The sequence below is a fragment of the Lygodium microphyllum genome, chromosome 12 (genome assembly GCF_053477565.2).
Source record: "Lygodium microphyllum isolate KBCC chromosome 12, Lygodium_microphyllum_v1.1.10, whole genome shotgun sequence".
Taxonomy (NCBI): domain Eukaryota; kingdom Viridiplantae; phylum Streptophyta; class Polypodiopsida; order Schizaeales; family Lygodiaceae; genus Lygodium; species Lygodium microphyllum.
The window spans coordinates 153,553,331-153,577,168 of NC_141146.1; the positions used below are offsets into that span (position 1 = coordinate 153,553,331).

At 40.5% G+C, this 23,838-nt stretch overlaps 1 protein-coding gene across 7 annotated transcripts in view; it reads left to right on the forward strand.

Annotated features, from left to right (window-relative positions):
• LOC148028463 (mechanosensitive ion channel protein 10-like) overlaps nucleotides 1–23,838 on the forward strand; it is an 81,740-nt gene that overhangs the window by 17,504 nt on the left and 40,398 nt on the right. For all 7 annotated transcript variants that reach the window (XM_087690273.1, XM_087690275.1, XM_087690272.1 and 4 more), the window contains exons 3-5: nucleotides 5,097–5,270; nucleotides 5,366–5,863; nucleotides 15,691–15,831. In XM_087690273.1, coding sequence (XP_087546399.1) covers nucleotides 5,097–5,270; nucleotides 5,366–5,863; nucleotides 15,691–15,831 — 813 coding nt within the window. The remainder of the gene's footprint in view (nucleotides 1–5,096; nucleotides 5,271–5,365; nucleotides 5,864–15,690; nucleotides 15,832–23,838) is intronic.

Sequence of the window (23,838 nt, forward strand, 5' to 3'; positions counted from 1 at the left end):
TTACTTCCATCCAAAAGGCAAAATATATGGCTTGGTTCATATTGATGATGTCTAAGATACTTTATCGTGTTCAACAAGTCGCTAAAAATGAAACATTGAAGTGGTCTGAAGAAAATGTCAAGGAGATCCTTTGTAAAGTTTGTTCTGTGCAAACTCCAGATATGGGTAAACCTTTTTATGTTAATCCATTTGGATAGAAGAATGCTCTAGGACCAATATTTCTTTAACAAAAAAACTTGAGTTTATGTATGAGGCCTGTCTACTATGCTAGAAGAATCAAGATAGCTATAGAGAGTGCATATGAAGAAGCAGAATAGATCATGGCAAGCCTCTTTTTTGCTTGTAGACATTTTAGGCATTATCTTTTGCCAAAGCCGTTTGTTATTCTTACATTTTATGACCTCTTGCCATAGCTCTTGAATAACACCAACCTATCCAAAAGAATGATGAAATGGGTGATTGGACTATAAGAATTTGAGTTTTCGTTTTTGGTACCTCAATAAGAGCCAATTTAGCTGACCTACTTACATATAGGGATGGTCCAATACACGTAAGGCATATAAAATCACAAAGGGAAGTTCAAGAGGAGGAGACACAATGTGATAAAGATGCATATGTGTTACTTTTTATGGATTTTATTGTAGGACTCATAAAAAGTCTTTTGGAGGTATTGTTCTCTATGATAGGATTGTCTTTTGTCCTTGAAAAAGGGATCAAGAATATCAGATATTTGGTGATGCTTTGCTTTTTGTAAGACAAGTACTTGTGATGTGGCTAAAAACGCAACCTTGAAACAATTATGTGGAAGGGTAAAGTGGCTTCTAAAGCTTTTGAAAAAGGTTTCATAAAACATATCAATTGCACACAAAATGAAGAGGCACATGCTGTAGCGGAGAAAAATGTTTCTTGGATAGCAACTTTATACACGCTCCTAACTTGTTTCATGGTACTGAAACTTTAGAAAAGAAGAAAACTTTCTATTGATAGGTGAACTTCTGGATGGACCAAGGAAGAATCAGAATTTTTTCTTTTGGAAAGAGGGCAACAAAGTATATGCTTGTGGATGACAACTTGTATATGAAAGGTGCAGATTTGGTATTGAGGCAAATATTAGAAGCCAATCATGAAGGTGCATGTGGTGATCCCTTTGCTTTCAAAACCACAACTCAAAAGATCTTGATGATGGGCTATGTCCTTATGGAGAGACATTGCAGATCGATCTTGCAAGAGAGGGTCCTTTTGCACAGTTTGATGAAATTTTTTTGTCCCTCGAGGATACCATGACTTATGGGACACATTTTCCTTAGTTGTGTTTGATTGGCAGGCTTTTTTTGAACTCTCTCCGGATAATCCTTGGTAGGATTGAAGACTTATGGGGCAAGCTGTGTTTGGAGTGTTCTTTAGGTAATCAGATTTATCACTTGCTTATTAGGGATCGTCATTGGTTCGTAGCTAAGGGTAATTGTGTTTGGAGTCTTTGTAAGAGAACATGGTGGACATGTATGGAGGGATGGATTGATAAAACTGAATTTAAATGCAAGGTCTTTAATTGCATGGCACGACTAGGTGTATCTATTGTTTCTGATGCCACTTTGGTGAGTTGTAGGGGGTTGATGTCTTTCTGCACCACTAGGAGGCTTTTTTGGATCCTTTGAAGATATAGGGACTTGTGGAACGAGCTTTTGATGGCATTGCAACCTAAAGAGCCCTTCCCTACCCTTGATTTTGATCGTCCATGGCTAGATTGGGACCTTGCAGGTCTCCATCTGGAAAAGGCTTCGGCTAATAAAGTGTATCACCTTATGACCACCATCGACTGGTCGTCGAGGCCTATATTGTTTGGAGCTTGCATAAATCTCAAGATTGGTGGAAAATGATTGTCATGGAGGGTTGGCTCAATAAGACTCCATAAAAATGTAAAACCTTCCTTTGGCATCATGATTGGTGGGCTTCCTCTTGTTGCGGCACTTGCTAAACACCGAATTTTCAATGGATTGCTTTTTTTTGTCTCAACAGTGTGGAATCTTCTCGCCACTGTTTTCTTTTGTGCCCCCTGGTGTGGAAAATCTCGGCTCTTTTGTTTGATATTTGGAGGATTATGGTTGGCACGTCATTGCACCTCTTTGATTGGGTCTTTGCTCGGCCCAAATACCCCATTCTGACACAGCCTTGTATGAAGATTTTGTTTCCTTTCGTTCGTTTTTGGGGCTGTTGGCATAATTGTATAACTTGGAATGCTTTTGTTTTTGAATCCACATTTGGGTGTAGAGAAACCTTGCTATGTTGAAAGGTCTCCTACATTAGCAGTTGGACCTTATTTAGCACATTGATCTTTCCAGGGAGGACTTGGTCCCTTGGCATATAGTAATTTATGTTGCATCTTTGCCGTGACTTTTATAGTCTTTTAGTCGTCTGATTTGCTATAATCTTGTAGTCATTTGATATAGTATAAATTATTCATTACGAAAAAAAAAGAGAGTGAGAAGAAAATATATTAATGTCTACAAAAGGCCAATGCAGCCAGTGAGACAAAATCAAAGGATATTTTTGTGTCGAGTGTCATCTCATCATGAAAGTGAAAGAAAAATGCATCCTAGTATAGTTTAATATCTAAAATCTAAAGATCTCAATGTCTACAACTTTATGTACAAAATATCTAGCTATAATAGCTCCTCTCTATGTCTCAAGGTTAGCACATGATCCTAGCTATGATGTGGTCAGGGTCGCTTTGCTAATGTGGCAAGGGATGAGTCTTTTGTGTCTCGGGATGATGGCTTTGATGTGACTATGGTGTGGATCCTTCAATCATCGTCGATTGGGTGGTTGAGGTCTCCGTGTTTGGCAAAGTGCAATGGCCTTGTCTAGTGTGCTTCAGAGGCGCTGCACAGCATTGCTACGAGACAAGATACCAGCCCACCCAGAGGGAATAGGGTAGAGAGTAGTGAAGGAAAAGCCCTAGACATCTCTAGTCCTCATATTTCATGACATTGAGGAGGGGTCCAAAGCCCTCATGGAAGAGGCAATGATATCTTCCCTGTATATCATAGTACACTGTACATTTACATATTTTGTGTTCCTCTATCTTGGGCTCTCTATGACACAGCTGGCACATCTACATGTCTCTACCCTCAGCTGATGGGAGGAGGTGCACATCTGTCCAATGGCAGCCACATACTGTGGGAGAGGTGTGTTTGATGTATCCATATATTGTGGTTGGTCAATAAATCCATCCTCAAAGAGGGGTAGGAAGTGGCTCTAGTAAAACTCCACGTTTGGTCCTAGAGGGAGAGGTGGATGGATCCAAGTCCACTCCATCTCAACTCTTAGGACATTGGCCCTGATGACTAAATTCAGGTCAAAGATTCATCTCTTCATCTCCTGCCCTGTTGCAAGACAGATTTGGAGTTTTGTTTCTTGTGTGTGGACCTGAGTGACTTAGCAATGGACACCCATCTATTCTTGAATCATGGGCAAGATGCCTCTTTTTCCAGTTTGCTGTTTAAATCATTTGTGCCTCTTCTGTGTTGTGCTGCCCACATGATATTTGCATGCTGTATTTTTGTGGCCTTTTGGTCCCACTTCATGTTCCTCTTCTTTTGTTCTTGTAGCATGGTGTTTTTATAGCCGTATGGCTTCATGCGTGTTTGCTACTGGTCTTTGATCATGCTTGGATGGCTAGGAGGCCTGATGTAAATATTTCTATCCATTAATTCAAACTTCTTCATGAAAAAAGAGGGGAGAGAGAGATCAACTTGTTGGTAAGACATAGAAACAGTCCATCAACATATAGAAATCATAGCTTCTTGAGTAATGCTTAGCTATCCTTGTCAAGTACTGCAAGAAACATTGCCACTTAGAGAATGATTCTGAGCCAAGTTGAAAGACCACCTCTTACTGTTGGTTGGCCCCACAAACTTCAATGCATACTCCAAATCCTTTGATGCCTTTGCAGTTGAGTGGAGAGGCTACATGCACAATGGGCATTCTTGCATTGTTTTGTCTGGACTCTCTACTGTCCAAATATTTTTGTTTTTGTCATTTTCTTCTTATTTTGTGTGGTTAAATGTGATCAGTGATGCTCCTTTACTTCATTCTGATGGACTAAACTCTACAGGAACACGAGGAGTTTGAAGTGTTTCCTTGGTGATAGTCAGGACGAAGATGTAGGATGCTTCCTTGTCAAGTTTACAAAATTTCTTTTCATATACCCTTTTCCTCTTTCTATGCTTGCATAACATGGAACTTTGCAAACAGTGTTAAAGGTTTGTACATTTGCTAATGGGGAGGTACATATACTCTCCATAGGTGATGGAGTTGTCTCTCACTTTCTGACATGCATAATGAACAGCATGTTGACCTCAAATTGCAGCATTATCACCCTGGTACTAGGTGCTGATTTGATATGCTCATTTGTGTGATGTCTGAATTTTTCTGCTAAGAGCCTTAGTATTCAAATCCAAAGACATTTCTGTCTCCTCGTGTGCTACCAACCAAGTGTCAGTTTCATGTATGAAACCTGGTATGCTTCTAGTGGTAGCGCAAGTCATAAGATGCCACATTATGAAAGGGAACTTTGGTCCAGTGACACTTTGTAGAAACTGTGTAAATTTTGCTGCCTTTAACTGATGACCAAGGCAAAGGTCAATGATGTGATAATGCCAAATTTTATGGAGCTGCAGTTCATTTTCTCATAGTAATTTGTGAAACCTGTTAATGTCAACATTTGTGGGAATATTGGGGTTGGTATTATTTTGTGAATCCTGTAAATTTCAACATTTGCAGATTTATCAGGATTTCCAACCAAAATGCAGCTTTAGAAACTCATCCCTTTAGTAATAAAAAAGGGACATGTGACGTTATGAGGGGGCACTAGTCTTTAAACCTGAATGCATTGCCGACTGGCTTAATTTGTTTTCTTGACCAGAGATACCTGTTATCTGTGCTATAGGTCTCTTTGTCTGCTGTTATTGAAAGTTGGTTGTAAAAGCTTTGTTAGTGTCTTTTGAAGGCTTCCAAAACGTTTTGGCTTTTCAATGTCTTGATTTCTTCTGAGACAAAATTTAATAAAAACTGATTACATGTATGTGCTGGTGCAGTTGCTGGTCATGTTGGTAGAAAAGCACTACATTTTAAAAAAAAGAGTCCTATACTTTGTTTATGGTCTGAGGCGCTCAGTAAAGAATTGTGTTTGGCTAGTGCTAGTTTTAGGTGTTTGGGAAACCATATTCCAAGGTCTTGAAGAGACTAAAGCTGCCAATTATTTGACAAAAGTAAGTAAATGATGCAAAAATTCTCTCTTTCCCAATTTTCTGAACCCAACATTTCTATCCTCTTCGTACTTTGAAATATTGGTTTCACTCTGCAGATTCTTTGGTGCTTATTTACTGCCGCAGTATCTTGGATGGTCAAGGTACTTGCTGTAAAAGTTGCTGCAAGCAGCTTCCATCGCAATGCTTATTTTGAAAGGATACAAGAATGCATTTTCAATCAGTACCTATTGGAAAAGCTCTCGGGACCTCCAACCATGGCAGGCATTGTGGATGACGGGGATAATCAGGATGGGTACAAAAAGCAGATGACCCACAGAGAAAAAAGAAAACATAGAAGTCGATTCTTGGCTCCACAAAACCTGGGATCATCAAAATCAAAGCCCATGCAAGAAGGCTTGAAAAGGTCACGAAGAATCTCAAAACAGGTTGTGGTAGAAACTCCAGGGCATACAACAGTGGAAGTGGATGAGGTACCTATTTCATCTTGTGCAGACACAAGAGGAAGAAGGATTAGTGTAATCAATCAAGGTCCTTTGATTGCAAGAAGTCCAATACCTATTGAGCAAGAAAAGCTTCAGGAATTGACTTCTGATGTAAGCTGAGCACAGCCAAAATTTTATACTTTTGGAAACACTATTTTAGAAATGTTGTTTGAATGCTCATCTCGTAATAATCAGAGTTAGCAACAAAGGTAGTTAGGAATGTTATTCGAATGGTCATGTAGTAAACATCTGAGCTAGAAACAAAGGTAGTTATATTTTAGTTTTCACTTAACAATAAAGCATTGGGAGGGTCTTACTCCTAGATTGGAGTAGTATAGAACCCAAATGAAACTATTGTTAATCTCTGTGGAGATTTATTAGCATGCAGAAGTTCTTTTGTACTTGGTGGTTAACTCCAAGTCCTTTCCCTTTTCAAAGAAGAGAAATTGCTATTAATGAATCCCTCAGGAAAAAAATGTTCCTGAGGTCAATATACAAAAACGGCCATGTATAGGACTATAAAGATACACCAGAAATATGACATGTAATTCCAATGGCTGAGTAAACACCCAATATGGCAAGTTGTATTGCTATACTATATTTGACTCAAAGCAGAAGAAGGTACCGAAATCCTGAGAATGAATAGTTTGGCAAGTTGTAATGCCAAACTATATTTGACTTAAAGTGGAAGAAGTTGCTGGAATGCTAAGAATGAATAAAGGCATCTCTCCTCCTATGCATGTGTAAGAGCATAGTTGCATTCGTACTATCTATAGACTAGTTTGTGCCTTACGGTTCATTCTCTACCGTAGGAGACATATCCATACCAATTCATACAAAAAAATAGGCTATTTTTTGCCCCTGAAGATTGGACCATACAATATCTTCCAACTTCCAAGCCTTATGTTTCTTATCATGATTTCAAGCCTCTCTTATTCTCTCTCTCCCAACTTCCAAGATGAATATGTAATTCCAAGCCTCTCTCTCTCTCTCTCTCTCTCTCTCTCACTCACACACACACACACACACACACACACACACATGCACAAAAGAATGAAGAGCCTCTTTGTCCATGCACCCTACGCTTTAATTTTTTGTATGATGTATGATGTATTACGTATACACTCCCATTCGTCTACTTGTAGCACGTTGCACATGAGGTTTTGCCTTGTTATCCTCATGTATTCATTCTATTAACTCAAGTGACATTGCTATTTTAGCTCTAAACACGTGTTCTATCATCTGTAGTCCAAATAACCAAGTTTTTTTTTTTGTACTAATATCGCACCGTATTAAGATACCAATTAGTACCATATTTTATCATATCTTTCATACTCGACAACCTTGGCTAAGAGCGATCCCATGATCTCTTCAATCTCCCACAGAGTATATGAAAAATCTCTGTCTAGATCCTAGTAGGAATCTTTCAAGTACAAATGTTTGCAAATCAATGGCATGACCATATCTTCTATTCCAAATGAACAAGGCGGTCGTACTAGGAATTAATATCCATTTGCGGCAGTGCCCTTAAGTCCACTCTATCTGCAAGAAGTCTAGCTTGGGAACATGCTCAAGTGTTTAGTGGCAATGATAAATAATTGAATCCCTTGAAACTTCTAATATCCACATGTTGGACCTCTATTTGTGCACCTAGGTCACCATGGTAGTCTTAGTTGTACCATGGAAGACCACTTTGCAGGCTCTCTTCTTCTCAACCAAGGTTCAAGGCAAGGTCTAGTCGAGGATAGTGATCTTGCAACATGTCCAATAGGAGTGGAGGCAACTCCTATAATGTTTAGCAATCTGCATTGGCATTTGATGTGTGTTTGTGATCCTATAGGTGTCTTTCCAAGACCTTTTGCACTTAATAGTGATTTGTACATTAATTGGTTTGTTTATGTTCATCATCTTCTGGCTCTGTTGACCTATGGGGGTTGTTGGAATCATGTGAGATTCTTGGGTATTGCTACTTGTGAACCCACTAGGTTTGGGGGACATCAGAGTGCATTGGGCTTTGGATTTTTTATAGGTTAGATGACTAGTTCTTGTCCTTTGTCACTTGATGCACTCTCATTTGGGTCCTATCGTATGGTGTCCTACTTGAACTTTGGATTGGAAAGCAAAGGTGAACATGTCGGAGAAAACTTGCGGCACGTGCCCATTAAAGACCATCGTAGAGTTTTCATGTGTGTCTCCACATCTACTACTCTCCTTCTTGATAACATGGAGTGGATGGGCTGCATGATTATCCATCAGCTCTTTTTTGGCTATAAAAAAAATGGTAAGTAATAGGAAATCGTTGGTAGTATGATTATTAGAGCAACCTTGAGACACACATGAAATGGCCATGCCTATATTAGCAATGCAATCTGTTATCCAATCAAGCAATTTTTGGGATGAGACATGCACTATCAAGGGCTATTCCAAATGGCTTGTAATGTTTTCTTCTGCAACCACATTCCCATGTCAACCTAACTTTGACAGGTATAATGCAGCCAGAGGTTCATTATAGCATAGCTCCAATAATGTTGGGGATCAGGTCTAGTGAGCCTGCAGAAGCCAAGGAAACAAGCATTTAAACAGAATTAGGAAGACATGGAAACAACTACAAGGTGCCTTTTGTTTTGAGAGGAGATTGGCACAATTGGAAAAGTGATCATAGAGTAGTTATCACGATAAACAATCACTACTATTGCAGTTCAACTAGCACTACATGAAAACCACATTATGAATGATTTCAGATTGAGTTCTAGCAATGACTCATTGACTTCTAGTTAAATTCAACTAACACAAGTTTGCCAAAGATCAATGAATAGAAGAGAGTGATTGAATTGAAACAATGAGACTGAAGTAAAAGAAGCTTGCACTACTCAATAGAACTAGAATAGTTGAAGTACATTGTGAAATAGACTTAACAAGGGGAATTGACTCAATCCTTAATATTGAAATAATGAGGCTCACACCAGCTCCTATCATCTCACAACTCGATCTCATTGTATATTTGTACCGAGATTTTGTAAGGATGGTTACTACATCATGGGCTATAACTTTGTAGTTCAACTCTCCTCAAGGATAGAGGAGCAATACAATGAGGCTCTATTCAAAGGCAACTTATAGATTTCTCCATGAGGAGTACTGGAGACATAAGAGCAGCCTTAGTCTGCATCTAGGAGGAGTACTAAGGAAGAAGCAACAAGAGCCCCCTCTATAGGAGATGCCCCATAAAACTAATTGAATAGCCCAGCGTAATGCAATAGGTGACTCTCAAATTCATAGAATGTGGGCATAGTGGGCTATGAGAAAATCTGTTTCACAAAGTTATTTTCTTGGCAGAAGATGAGGGAGGGATGGGTGGAAGTGTCCATTAAATGCAAATGATGATTCACTAAAATCAAATTGACCATGAGATGTAAAAGTGGAAGGAAAAGATGGAGAAGAAGCACTGAGCAAGGAATCTTGTATCTTTTGCTTATCTTTTCTTGAGTTCAAATGAATAAATCTATCTTCTACAAGACTTATGAACCAATACTTAGTTTGAAGAGTTTCTTCATCTTGAGTATCACCTATATCTTGTGGAAAAGAGGAAGTAAATTCAAAAGATCGAGAAGTGTTGTTTTGCGTACTTGACATAGAAGTGAATGAAAGTGGAGATGTGTACGGAAGAGATGAAAGAGGTAGAGATGGAGGTGTGGGTGGTAGAGAGATGAAAGGTTTGTACTCCATACCAGTTTCCAGGTCAGGTTGGCTACTCCTTTGTGGAGCTTTCGTCCTTCTTGCAAAATCATTAGACCGGTGCATCAAATCTAAAGAGAAGAACTCAAATTTACCTTTAGTTTGGTGACAATGCAACAAGATAAGATTGTACTCGACATGTAATCTTGTAAGGTCGAGGGACTCCATGGTAGTCCAATAACTCTCCGGCTAGGTTGGATCTTTGCGGAGCAGGCTGTGTGGTCCACTTTGGCTTGAATGTTGATAAGCTAGGCTCGGGAGTATCATGATGTGGTGAAGATGTGTTTGAAGTCATCTTCCCTTCCATGATTTTGGCTGTTGCAAGGAGCTTTCAGATCAAGGCCAAGGTTTCTTTGACAGTATCGGCTCTGATACCATGTGAAAAAATGCTTTGAACACAAAACACACAAGACAATCGTACAACAAAACACAAATTGAACACAAAACACAGTTAGGGTTAGGGTAACTCAGAGACAGTGAACACAGTGAATGAATACTAAATATACAATGCTCATGCGGCAAACAAACCGTGTAGGGAATGAATACTGAATCTTGAACTCTCGTGTCTCAAGGACCGAGTCAAAGATAATGAGTTGGAGAGTGTGTTGTACTCCCAATGGATCCCAAAACGCAGATGGCAGCCTCCGAAGGTGTTAGACACTAGCAAACGCAATTGGGGAATTTGGAATTGATGCTAGAGAGGCAGAAGAGAGAGAGTATGCAGCAAACACAGCTCTCAAGAGTGAGAAGGCAACAGACATAGGCAACAGAAGTGTTGGTGACAGTTGGAGATGAGGTGCTGCACATTGGGTGGCAGCTAGAGCTTGAAAACGCAGCAGTTTGTTGACATGGCAGGTTGACAGCTGGGGCAGATCAACAATAGGTCATTTGGCTGATAGTAGCAAAAAGAGGTCTAGAAACAATCAAGAATAGTAAGAAATGGTTGGACATAGGTGCTTGATGATGGAGGGTGATGATGGGTAGCTCCAGTTGAGGTATTCTTTGCGAATGGCATGTAGACAGCAAAACTCTATCATGTGAAATTTGGAAAAATGAGATCAAGGCTGAATGGAGGGCAGCATGCCTATTTATAGAAAGTTTTAGGTCATCAATAGTTTAGAACCTCTCGTTTTAACTATCTCAAACAGCTTCCCATTTTAGGGTTTTTAAACATTAAATAAGCATTTTTGGGGTTGTTTAAGAGGCATAATAGCATGTAACACATATTTTAGCTTAACAAACAATTCCTCTACAACATGCATATGTTGTCTACAAAGAGAAGCATGGTGAATCCTAATTGTGTGGTAATCTAAAACTAGCCTTCTTTCTTAGATAGGGTGGTAAATAACTTGATTAAACACTTAATTACAGCAGCTAACAAATTCATAGAACTGAAAATGCTCACTTTATTGTTTTAATCTTGGACATTGGACACGCTGTTGGCCCCAAAACTGACACCCCTTGCAGTGTTTCTTTATCTTATATTGCAAATGGGAAGGATTACAACTGAGATCCTCTGATCTCCTCTGCTAATCCAAGTGCCTCTTGTTGTCAAATTTGACTAGCAAGCCTCCAAACTAATTTGCTCTTTGGCTTGCTTGGGGATTGGCCTTCACTCTGCTCCTTGAAAGACAAATTTGGTTCCAAATCTGATAGTGGCTGACTAGCCTCTTGAATCTCCTTGAATTTCCTCAATTTCAGGTGCTAGAATTTAAGTCTTAGGCCCTTAATTCTGAGCATGCATCTTGAGGCGACTGTCAAAACCCTAATTTTTGCTATAAATTATGGTTTACGGTAGAGATTGGTTGAAATCTCTTCCTTTGATGGCTCAATTTACTCGAAAATGCTGATGCAACTTAAGGGATGGCTGGGGGATAAGAGAGAATGTTGTAGAGAGAAATTTTAGAGTTTCATTGCAAGAAATGTTGAAAGATTGCTGCTGCCTTGCTCCAACAACCATGAAAGTTGTCATCTATAGCTTAGGACTATCAGAATGATTGCTGCCCCCCTCTTGTATGCTATCATCTGCACTAAAAGGACCTTGGGTTTCTGTTACCTGCTCGTGGAGGGCTCCAAATTGCTATCACATACTATAGGGCTGATTCATGGTGGTTGCAAATCACATCAGTAGCCTCTCCTTGCTCTCTAACAATTTCCTTCTCTCTCACAATGATTGGAATAAACTTCCACTAGTCCCTAAAAATGTTTTTTCCCACTTGCATGGGCAAGTTTTACCAAGTGGTAGCCTTCTAATTTCTCAAAAGAGACACTGCCCACACATGAAAGTCAAGCAAAAACATGTCAAGTAGATGTTTCATGTAGTCACTGAAAATTGCATGACTGAAAAGGGGGAATTGAAACACAAAGGGAGCCAATCTAGAAATTGTGCAAAGATTGCAATAGGTTGTCTAAGCATCTGAAATTGCAATGGAAAGTCATCGGATAACACTTACTGCTACTATACCCTTATCGCTAGAATCTCTGGCAAGAAATCACCATCCCGTATAATATATATGTGATCCAAACAGCTTCATGTTGAGGTATGCTATGTTGAATGAAAGGTAAATCTCGAAGCAAATGGGCAAAACCACGACCAAAGATCTTGTTCAAAAACAAGTAACGTAAAATCATGCCAAGCACTATGTTTTGGTGCATCCATTATTGAGTGATCAAAGATAGATTGTGAAGAAGGAATACACATTATAAGTCAACCATCCATAGTAGCCAGAAACGTTAGAAACGAAATGTCAGAAACGTGTTTCGTAAGTTTCTTTCAAGAGGGGTTAAAATAAGAAACGCGAGGTTTTTTATATAGGAATTTTAATAGTTTTGACTAGGGAAAGAGGTTCTAAACGTTTATGGAATTCTCTCTTGAACAAAGAATGGCCAATTGAGCTTGAGTGATAATAGAGTCAATTGAGAATAATACGTTACATATCCATGATCCATTATTGACTTGTTAGCTATATCAAAGTTAGTCTTTGGACAAGCTATACTATGGTTTAGAACTCAAGCATTATGATTTATATATATCATACAAAGAAAATTGAAATAAACATGTAAATAGCCTATCTACAATATGGACTGAGTCAAGTTGCAAAATCAGGATTCTCATTTCAAAACAGACTGACAAAATGTCAAAATCGAGAATGAATCATAATATATCATAAATAACTCATAAGTGAGACTAAAGTTGTATAATAATCAACTCTTAAGACAAGAATCGATAATAGATTGACAAAGTCCAATAACTAAACAAAATCACAAAAAAATCAGTCTCTTATTCAAAATCTTGAGCCCTCACGAGTCATTACACATCATCATCATCATGTTTAACATTGCCCAATAGATTTTGTCAAAAAAACCATCTTTTGGGTTCCAACTCACCCAAAGAAAAAAACACCCATGTTTTTTACTCTCAGAAATGTTTTGTACTTTAAGAAACGTTTCGTGAAGTTTCAAATAGAAAGAAACATGTTTCTTAGCTGCTATGCAACCATCATCAAGGACCAACCATCATCAAGTCCTTGCTATGCAACCATCATCAAGTCTCGTCTACCAAGGGACGGGTGTGCTTTCAAATGAGCCCGTAAATCATGATGATGCCAGGAATCATTTTGTGAATTGAGATCTGCCAGCCGTAAAATCTTGTCATCAACTATAATATCAATCACCAAAAAATGACCAAAATAAAGTTTTTCACAAAACTAGTTAAAATCTCTCATTATAGGTGCATCAACCATCATACCAATATCCATATTTTGTGAGTAGCAGAAGCATCCTTTTTATCTAGGCACTACCTTGCCACAAGAGAAGCAATGGCTTGTGAAGGTGCCCTATTTAAGTCTTAACCATAATGGATGAATGCAAGTGCAATTAAGTAACTAATTGGGTCTTTTCCTTGTAGTATCCCACTACATGCACAATAGATTCCTGTTGCCCGATCGCATACTTGGAGGCACTAAAATAGTATCAATGGCTGCCATTGCATCTCTTAACAGAGGCCAATAAACTAGAGGGCAATTTTCCACCTCAACCCACACTAGCAAGCGCTGGAAATCAGCCATGGGTCTCCATGGCACCACATGTATCAATTATCTATCAAAGAAGAGGGCAGCTTGCCCAAATGGTCATCTTGATCCTCGGCTGATGTAAGCTTCCTGTCATAGAAGCCCCTAGGGCCTACAAAATCTCTTCTACACAATCACACGGTAACATAGAAGTCAACCACCAATGGATCCAAGGCAACACCAGAAACTTGGTCATGAAAAAAGGATGACTCGATTTGGAATATTGCTATGATTCTGTTGCACATATTCACCCAGCAAACAATTAGCTAATTCTAGCCGACCCAATCCAAGTCCTAGGAATCATCAGAGTGGTTAGCAGCCTATGCATACGAATGCGACAAAGACTCAGAAGGGATAGAACTCTTTCACATGGTTTACCACTATACAATTCCTGATTGGTCATTCACACTAGCCTTGTAATTGGCTTTCACTTTGTTGCATAGATTTTTTGGTTATGGGAGTCCCTTACATGGCTAATTTTGTACTTTATCTTGGGATACTTTGTCCCAAGGGGATTTATTAATGGAATCATATTTTCTCTGAAAAGGAAAAGGCTAAGGGATGGAGAGGGAGAGAGCGGCAAAGGGGGAGGAGAAGTTGGGTTGAGGAAGAGAATGGTGGTATGGGTTGAGAGGGGGAGTTTGGGGAAAGGAGGGGAGGGGTGTGTGGAGGGAGAGGGTGGGGTAGAATTAGAGAAGTAGGTGAGAGGGCAGGAGAGAGAGAGGTGGGGTGGAGGTAGGCAAGAAGCATGAGGTTGAAATGGGTAGGGTGGCTGGAGCTACTGATGGGGCAGGCCAGAAGCCAAGTGAGGCAGCTAGAGTGAGACACGAGAAAGCAGCATGGAGAAGAGTTCTAGGGCAGGTGATAGCAGGCTTGCAGGACATGGAGAAAGGAAGTAAGAGAGGTGGGACTACTGCCTTTGTGCATGCAGGGGGAGGAGATAGGGGAGAGGCAAGCTGAGCAGAAGGGTGAGGCTGAGAGGGAGCTAAGAGCACACTGACATAGGAGTAGGTTTTTGGCAGCTGAAGGTGCTTGTGGGCATCTACCCTTGCAGAGTGATTGGCTGAGTTATTGGGACCGAAGAAAGGGGGGTATGGGGAGATCCTATCTTAGAAAAGGCACTAGTCATTCCCTTTATGGGAGGAGGATGCATGTGAAAAGGATTAGAGTTATTTTTGGTTGCTTCTAGCATCGGTACAGACAGGGTATCACTGAACCTTTCTTGACTGAATTTTAGTGATTGGAGGAGAACTTTAGGCCAACAAAGATTCTGGCATCCTGTTTACATGTGAGATGTATTATGACTGAGACAAAAAGGCACTGCATTTTAGGTTTTCTGAGCCAGAAGGTGCGGAGGAGAATCTTAGGATGGTCTTTAGGCACTCAGGGAGAGATGATAGTGACTTCACGATCATTAACTTGGACTCTAGACACAGGAACTGCTTGTAAATGTGAGGATTTTGATGGAGGCATCTCCTTTTTAGCACTATAGACACACGGTTCAATTTTTTGATAGTCCTGTACTAGGCATTCTCCCTTGAGAGTAGCCAACCTAGGGATTGTCTATTCCCTATGCTTATGTTTGTTTGTGTATTTTGTAGTTTGGTTTTTAAACTTGTAATCATTATTGCTGACAGGATTTTGACACAACCTTTTTCCCCTCAAAGGAAGAGTGGTAAACATGGCTGCACTAAGTCACCCCCTCTTCATGTCCTCATTGCTGCCCATTCAGTTAATCTTTTAGCCCATTGACCATTTCAGCAGATTATAAAATCTTTCTTTTGGGGTGGCTGCCTTATGAAGACTAGGGTTTATCATGTTGAAGCTAACAACTCTAAGCTCTGAGCTTTTCTTCCCCATAGACTGGCATGTGAATTATTTCTCACTGGAAAGTAATTACTTATCCAAACATTTTATCTAACGATTACAATGAGTAAGTCAAATTGAAAATGCTAAAACTTGGTTGTCGATCCACTGATGAGTTAAAGTTTGGCCGCTAAGAGAGCATGATGAATGATCAGATATAGTTGAAACACATTTATTCTTATTTGAAACCTGCTTCTTTTTTCTTTCATCAGGAAATTGTGATTCTTCTACCAGGTTTTGAGGTTTTTATCTTATAATGGTGCCTTGCAGACTGTTTCTGTGTGGACTCTCAAAAGATTGATGAAACTCATACGCAAGACAAATATATCAACTTATTCTTCAATCATATCACAGGAGACAGATGATAGAGAAATCAGTAGTGAGGTGCAAGCAAAAGCTGCAGCTAAACAGGTGAGTCTTGTTGTTTGTAACTGAACTATGTGTTCTTACAGAAATCTTGTTAAGGAGGAAACACAGTTGGTTATTGAAACTTTTAAGCACTCCTGTCAAAGCAAAACTTTAGATTGGGAAAAACTCAAGGGTTGGCAAGTCTACGGCTTTTTCTAGCCACAGAGACCATGGTCGTGGGGGGAGGCATAAAGGTTCGGAAACTCCTCATAGATCTTGTTCCCACTAATAATGTGGGATTGTTAGGAGTTCTTTTTTTTTTCAGTAAGTTCATAATTCATGTACTTTCTCGTCCTGTTGCGTTCTTAGGTCTCCTTCTGTCATACCAGCAATTCTTAAGGTAAATTATGCACCCTTGTAATCAACTTCTGCAAACCAGCACTTTGGAAAGGTACCGAAGGCATCACCCTTGGTTAGTTGTGAGCACTCCCAACTTGACCAATTCCTTTCCTCACCCAATGAACCCTGTAATTGGATTGAGGGACCACCCCTTTTTTATCAATAGTAATAATGAGAGTCTTCTGATAATGTAACGTGTCCGCTCCTCAATTTGCGTGACACATCTTAGCAGTCCATCGAGAGATATATCTAGAAGACTCCGCCCGACACTCCCAAGGAATGACACGGGGTTTGCCAACTAGGGTCTCTCGAGTCTGCCCCGCAACGGAACTTATCCGGCTGTTCCCACTAGGATCGACCTGAAGTCCTGGTTCCTTGTAATCGGGTCTTCCTAACGGCCTTCTAGCGTCGGTCTACAATTGCTCCACTTTGCGCAGACACAACTGGGCCAAAGCAGACTCATACTGCACTTGGTTCAAAGAGAATGGGAAACGAGAGGGGTGTATCGTTCAATCTCTCTGTCCGTAGGGCATAGTTCCATTCCGGTCCCCTAAAACGATATGTCAGGGTTCTAACCAACATTGTCTAAGGTCATCATTCAACTTTTCCTAATATTCCCCGTTAACATTTCCTTTGAGGAAAGCTCTTGGCTAACCGAGACAACCCTGCCGTAGGATAGACCCATTGGTCACATCCACCACGCTTCCCTCGGGGGTTGTTTTAGTTATCCAATTACCTACCACATTATGTTTGACACGTAAAAGCTGCGTCCTTAATTAATTCGTTAATCACAGGTTCCTTTATGTAATTTAGGGCACTGACACGAAGACAAGATAAAACAAGATCAAACACTTCCTTAACTTATCTTCAGATTAATGTTTGTCTCCCGCCCATACAGGAGAATTAAGTGTTCCTTTCTGCCTCCGCAGAAAAATCCTTCCATCTCCCGGCATTAAAACTTGAAGGTTTATCCTACTAAGATTCCGCCTTGTAACTAGTATCAAGGCCTCGAGATCCCATCTTGAGTCACGTAGAACTCTTGTATAGGGTTCGGACACATTGGGATTTACGGCCAGAGCCCCCACTGGCACCCAAGCGTCCTCCTACGCCAAGTAATTTCCACGGAGAGACCTCTCGCAGTGGGTTTGGTTCACATTCCCGGCGCGGATTCATAACCCCCTTGGTTAGGGTTTGGCGGTTTGCGGGGGGTAGCTAGCGCCATCCTTCCTTAATTATCCCTTTAGGAAATCAACCACAGCTGAAGCAACTAGCTTAAAAACAATTACTAGGGAAAACATTCCTTTTGTTTCCATGGCAATCCGTCATCTTAGACCCGGCCATGCAATCATGAATCACACCCTACTTGGGTTAACATCCAAAACCACATTAACAAACAGTTGAATGCACAACCTCTTGCTTCAAGGCATCGCAATCCCATTGCATGCACAATCAGAATTTAACTTGGATGTATTAGAACACTTGCCCAAGGGATTTACAACCTTTTCAACAACCAAGCATAACTTGGATCAACAATCCATTTAGGGTTAGGTCACTAGCTTCAATTAAGCCAGGAGCGTATCCATTTGCGATAGTCCACAATAAGATCGATAAAACAATTCGCAGGCAGTTATACTTATCCCGAATGCACCGGATCTCATGAAGGTCTCGGTTTCTATCCATCGGTGCAATTGCATCCTATGAACGGAAACTATCATTTCATGTATTTCTTTTAGTCATGATCACGAAGCATGAATTCTAAATAACTATTCATGCACTGAACTGGTTTAAAAGCTATTATTTTATGTGAAATAATGCGAAAACTTTATCATTCTATGTGTGTAAAAGCTATCATTTCATGCATATAAACTTATGCGAACTCCATACTCTTACCATTTCACGCATGCAACCTAGCGCTTAGAGTAAACAAAAATCCTAGGACTTGTCCTTATTCCATGCACGTAGCTAACCCCTTTATTTCTTCTACGAGAAATAATACATAATTAATTATAAAGCTTAAAGAATCTGGGTTTGATTCGTGATCGTAAGGGCATTCATTGTGTTGGTCGCTCCACTTGCCTCTCTTGCATTACCGGTGCCAACGGTAGCTTTGGCACCTACGCTTTCCGCGACTTTCTTTTTAGGAGCCATTTCCATGCGGAGTTTGGATAGACCGGACCTTAACAGCCTTCAGGACGATAGGCTTGGGTAGGAAAGGTTGTTAGATGGGGGTCCTTTGCCAAGGGGGTGGCTTGAAAAAGATGGCTTCACGAACGGGACTTCTCGATCCTACTCACCAACTCTCACTCCCTCTCTTTCTTTCTCTCTCTCTCTCTCTCTCTTCTTTTTCTCTTCTTCTCTCTCTCTCTCCTCTTTCTCTTCTACCTCTTTCTCTCTTCTCCTCCTCCTCCTTCTCTCTCACTTCTTCTCTTTTTCTCTCCCACTTCTTCTCTTCTTCTTCTTTTCTCTTCTCCTCCTTCTCTTCTTCTTCTCCCTCTCTCTTCTCTCTCTCCTTCTCTTCTTCTCTCCCTCTCCTCTTCCTCTTCTACTTCTTCTTCTTTCTCTTCTTCTTCTCTCTCTCTCTCTCCCTCTTCTTCTTCTTCTTCTTCTCCTTATCTCTCTCCCTCTTCTTCTCCTTCTTCTTCTTCTCCTCTCTCTTCCTCTTCTTCTTCTTCTTCTTCTCCTCCTCTTCTTCTCTCTCTCTCTCTTTTTCTCCTTCTTCTTCTCCTTCTCTCTCTCCCTCTTCTTCTTCTTCTTCTTCTTCTTCTTCTCCCTCTCCCTCTTCTTCTCCTTCTTCTCCTTCTCCTCTCTCTCCCCCTTTTTTCTTCTTCTCCTCCTCCTTTTCTTCTCTCTCTCTCTTCTTCTCCTTCTTCTTCTAGTCTCTCATCCTCACAATGATCACACGGGGGCTGCTGATCGGAGGGGGGAGGGGGGGGGGGCGCACTATCCCTGACAAGGGGGGAGGGGGGAGAACGTGCTGCAGAACCGGAGGGGGGGGCGCTGTTGCTGCTCGGAGCCGGCGGGAGGGCTTGTTGCCGTGCCCCTTATAAGGTGGGGGGAGGATGGCGCCTCCCGCCATCTGGGGGGCTGCATGTCCCCCCCCTCCACATTGGACACCTCACTCCCTCTCTCTCTCTCTCCCCGACGTGCTGTCGGCGGGGAGAGGGAGAGGAGTAAAAAAATTTCAGAAAAATTAAAAAAAAAATCTAAAGGGGGGGGGGGAAGTTCCTATGGGGGGAGTCACGGGGGGGGGGAATGTTAGAGATAAACACTAGGTACACAATTGATATGTGTTAGATACAGTTTGGCATAAACATGGAATTACATCATCATCATTCTATTCACGAGCTCATAGAGCAAACCATAGTTACATTTCTCGAATAAAGTGAAGAAGTCAGATGCAACTATATTCCCATAAAAGTAGGCCCAAACATTATATACCAAAGTTGCATCTCAATAAATGTGAGTGAGGATTCAGCTACATGGTTTCTCAGCTTTGTATGTGCCGTTTATTTTTGTGTGCCTCTGCTACATAACTGCGGAAGCTACTAACACGTCCATGCAAACTTTGTTTTTAAGAAACCACTGTTTATTATGTCATAAATATTCAAAGAGAGTAGACTGCATAGCTTTTCTGTGGACTTGGGATTCAGGCGCCTTCTTTCATCTAGAATCACACATGGTCTAGCATTTTAGACTGCCAAAATTAGTTTTTTAGTCAGCCTATGTATAAGACTTCCTTTAGTTTTTCGAGTTATGTTGAAGTCTTGTATAGGGCTTTTATCGTGTTTCTGTATCAGGTTCCTTTAGGTCTTCATCAATATACAATTTTCTTTTCTTTGACAAAAAGAAACAATTCTAAAACACATCCAAAAGAGAACTATTTGTATCACCAAGCTGACAGCTATAATATGGAGATTGCTACAATGAGTAGTGAAAATAGTTATAGCACTGAAATCATTGAATTTCCATAAACACATGGTTCCCATGATTCCAAATTGTGGAGAGAGTCCAAAACCTGACCCAAGTAAGGAAATTAGTATATGGAACTAGCTGAGACAAAAATATGACAAACAACCAGAAGAATTGACCAAAACCTAATGTAGGAAAGCAGCGTGGAGTTCTTGAGAAAGTTGGTCCAATAACACTAGGCCATACCAAAGGAAATGAGCATGTCAAACAGTGAGAGGCAATGCTATGTTTTGCAAGTTTTTGCCTCACTAGAAAAACTCCAATGATGCATCTCCAAAGAAATAGCCTTTGTGTCAAGGGCAACTTATTTTTTTGATTTTGCTAAGACTCTACTTCCACCATTTCAATGATTCATCCAAGTGCCAAAAAGCATTACCATGCTTGTCTATCAAAGGTTGGGGCAAGATATTCCTATAAACTTTAAATGGTGTGATCATTAGAGGAGAAAGAGCAGATTTTTTCTGCACTGCATGGCCAGAACTCTCTAGACAGGGTGTTAGGAGACTTAGGAGAGCAGATGGATCCATTGCATAGGCCCCTTTGGAGGTGAGATATGTGGCTGCATAGTACTACACAGCTTAGCTTGGGTCCACTACTAGGCTGCTAGGCTACGAGAGGGATAGAGAGACAATATGGCAAAGCACTAGAAAGGTGATTATAGACAGGATGAGCACATATTTGATGGCCCATTTTATAAAGTAGGAGGTGCAGAAGGCGGATTGGATAACTTCTTTTTGAGCTATTGGGATCTTATCAGCATAGGCCTCATCTCAGCTTTCCAGGAGATCATGGCATTAGGGGTCTTGCTAGAGAGACTTTCGGAGGGATTGATTCATCTCATTCCCAAAGGAAGTGGAGATAGATTGGAGATCACACAATGGAGTCCAATCACTTTGCTTGGAACTACTCATAAGATCCTTGCAAAGCTGATCAATCTTAGATTACACCCATTGATGCCGGATAACATCCATCCCACATAGACAGGTTTTGTCTAAGAATGTAGCATCTTGGACAACATCTTCACTTTCCGGGAGTCCATAGCTTTGGCTTGATCTAGGAACCAGGATCTCAATGTGGTGCTTCTTGACTTTGAGAAGGCATATGACCTTGTTAATTGGGAGTTCTTAGAGGGCATGATGCTAAGGATGGGATTTCTTAGTGGGTCAAGGGAATATCAGTTCTTTGCTCCTCAGTACATAGGCAAGGTATGACTGGTGGGGCATAAGGAGACAAATTCAGCATTCACAGACAGGGCTGACGACTGGCCCCCTTCTTGTTCTTGTTTGTAGCAAAGACCGTGAGCTCTTTCTTGAGAGAGAGATCTACAAGTATTAGAGGTATCAAGTTACCCATCCTTGAGTTTGAGGAGCTTCTGGATTTGGAGTTTGCGGATGACATAGCAGTCTATCTAAATGGGGATGAGAGTAACTTTAGGGCCTTTGTAACAACCATTGTCCATGGAGATATTTTGTAGAGCAACATGTGCCTTAATTAATTGGCACAAGTCTTGTGGATTTTGGATGTGACTCTAGGCAGCTTGAGTGGCGACTGTATAACGATTTCATGTGGGTTTCTTGTGGGACCGTAGTGCGATATCTTGAATGCCGTATGGGGATTGACATTACATAGAAATAGTAGCGGGCACCTCTCCTTTTGAGCATAAGCCAACCTCTCCTCTTCAATCACTTTTTGAGATTAGACTCTAGCCTCACTCTTGGACATAGGATATACTTATCATAGGGGAGATTCTCTTTACATGTTGCTATATCAATGGGAGATTGGTTTGCATTGCACGAGTTATTGTAGAAGGCTCAAAGATAGACACTATTTATGAGGATGTGAAATTTGATGCTTTCCTTAGCATTTGATTAAGTGTGAATCAAATGCAATGTGAGGTGCACATGTGATGTGCTAGTTAGTTATTTGACAATGATGGGCCAAGGACCTTGAGATCTCAATGGATGTCAAAGGTAAAACTTATAAAAAGTTGTACTTGATATTTATTAGGCTGTACTTGACAATGTATTTTAGTCTAAATAGTTTCATTAGCCATTAATGCATAGTAATAGAGGAAACAACTGTTTCGGGCCTCTGGAACGAGGAAACGCCGTCTCGGATGGATGTGCGAAGGGATTATTGAAATGGGATGGGGGATGTCTCTTGTCTTGTTCCCCCATCTCGGCCATTTCCTATCACGTCCCTTGTTAGGGGATGTTTTTTATTTTTATTTTTTTTGGGCGGTTGGGTTGGATTGGGTTGGGGGGTCTTTGGGAGGTGGTTTTTTGGTGGGTGAGTCTTCCAAGGACTTTCCCTTTTGTCACACATACGAAATCAGCATACTCTTGTATGAAGTCATATCAAATCAGCCCACATTACACATACAGTTTTTCTACAATTGAAAATACATGTATGCATGCACATGTATATGTTCTTTGGTAGTATACATTCACCCATACATCCACCCGCCACATCGCATGCATACATTTCAAAATGCTATTTATGTATTCTGTTCCCTCCCCCATCCCACCCTGCATCCCCGTTCCTTGCTTTTGGCCATCCCCTATCCTTGTTCACGTCCCTCGTTCCATGTTAATTGACACGTGGCTTGGATATGACAGGGACCCAATGGTATGTGTGAGATGTAACAAGCTAGTGGAGACATGGAGACATTGCTTATGGGACTGCCCTAGTATCCATGAGGTTTGGAGAAGAGCCCTTAGAATGCTATTTCACGACACAATAGAGACTATGGTGGCGACTTGGGGGGACTATATCACGGGTCATTGTCACCACGGGGACATGAAATTTTGAGATGCTCTAATCTTGCCAATAACGTTTGATTAAATTGTTAATCAAATGTGCCAGGTTGTTTAGTACATGTGATGCACATGGTAGTTATTTCATGGTAATAGGCCAAGGACCTTGAGGATGCAGTGGGTGCCAAAGGCAAAAGTTGTATTAAATTATGTTTGACAGGTACTAGGTGGTACCCAGTGTTAGATTTGGCCCTAGACCAATATATTGGCCACTAAGATTAGTGGTGACATTAGAGACTAAGCATTAATTAATTAATTAATACTGGTGTAAGGTCAATAATTGCTTAGGGATACTTGGAAGACGAATTGGCCTAGCCAATTTAATTATTGGTTGGTGAAATTAATTTTTGAGCACTAGAATAATTAATTAAATTAATTTTAAGAATTAATATTCTGAAAATTAAAGTGATAAAGTATACATTTTCAATTTATGTGAATTTTATGCTTGCTGTAATTAGTGCTTAATCAAGGAATTATGACCCTCTCCAAGAAGGAAGATTGGTTTCGTGGTTTCTTTGCAGGGATACTACTCAATCCCTTGATTTAGTGGGCCCAGGGCACTTGATTGAAGGTCAGAAGCTTTGCTCTAGTACTGAAATTGTAGTCAGTTGAGTACTACATAAAAAATGTCTTTAGATAGTGAGATAGAATCAAGTAGGGATGACGCCTCTCAACCAGAAAATTCATGAAGTGTTGGTGAAAATGCAATGCTTGATCTTGGACAAGGCACACAATATTAGCAAAAGAAAGAGGAATTTGATGACCAGTTTAAAGAGCAGCTGAAATATTTATGCAATTAGTAGATGATTCTTAGTTTATGTGCTTTTTGAACCCTTAAAGGAGGGCAGCAAAGGCAAGAAGAGGAAATCATATTCGAGAGCTTCGG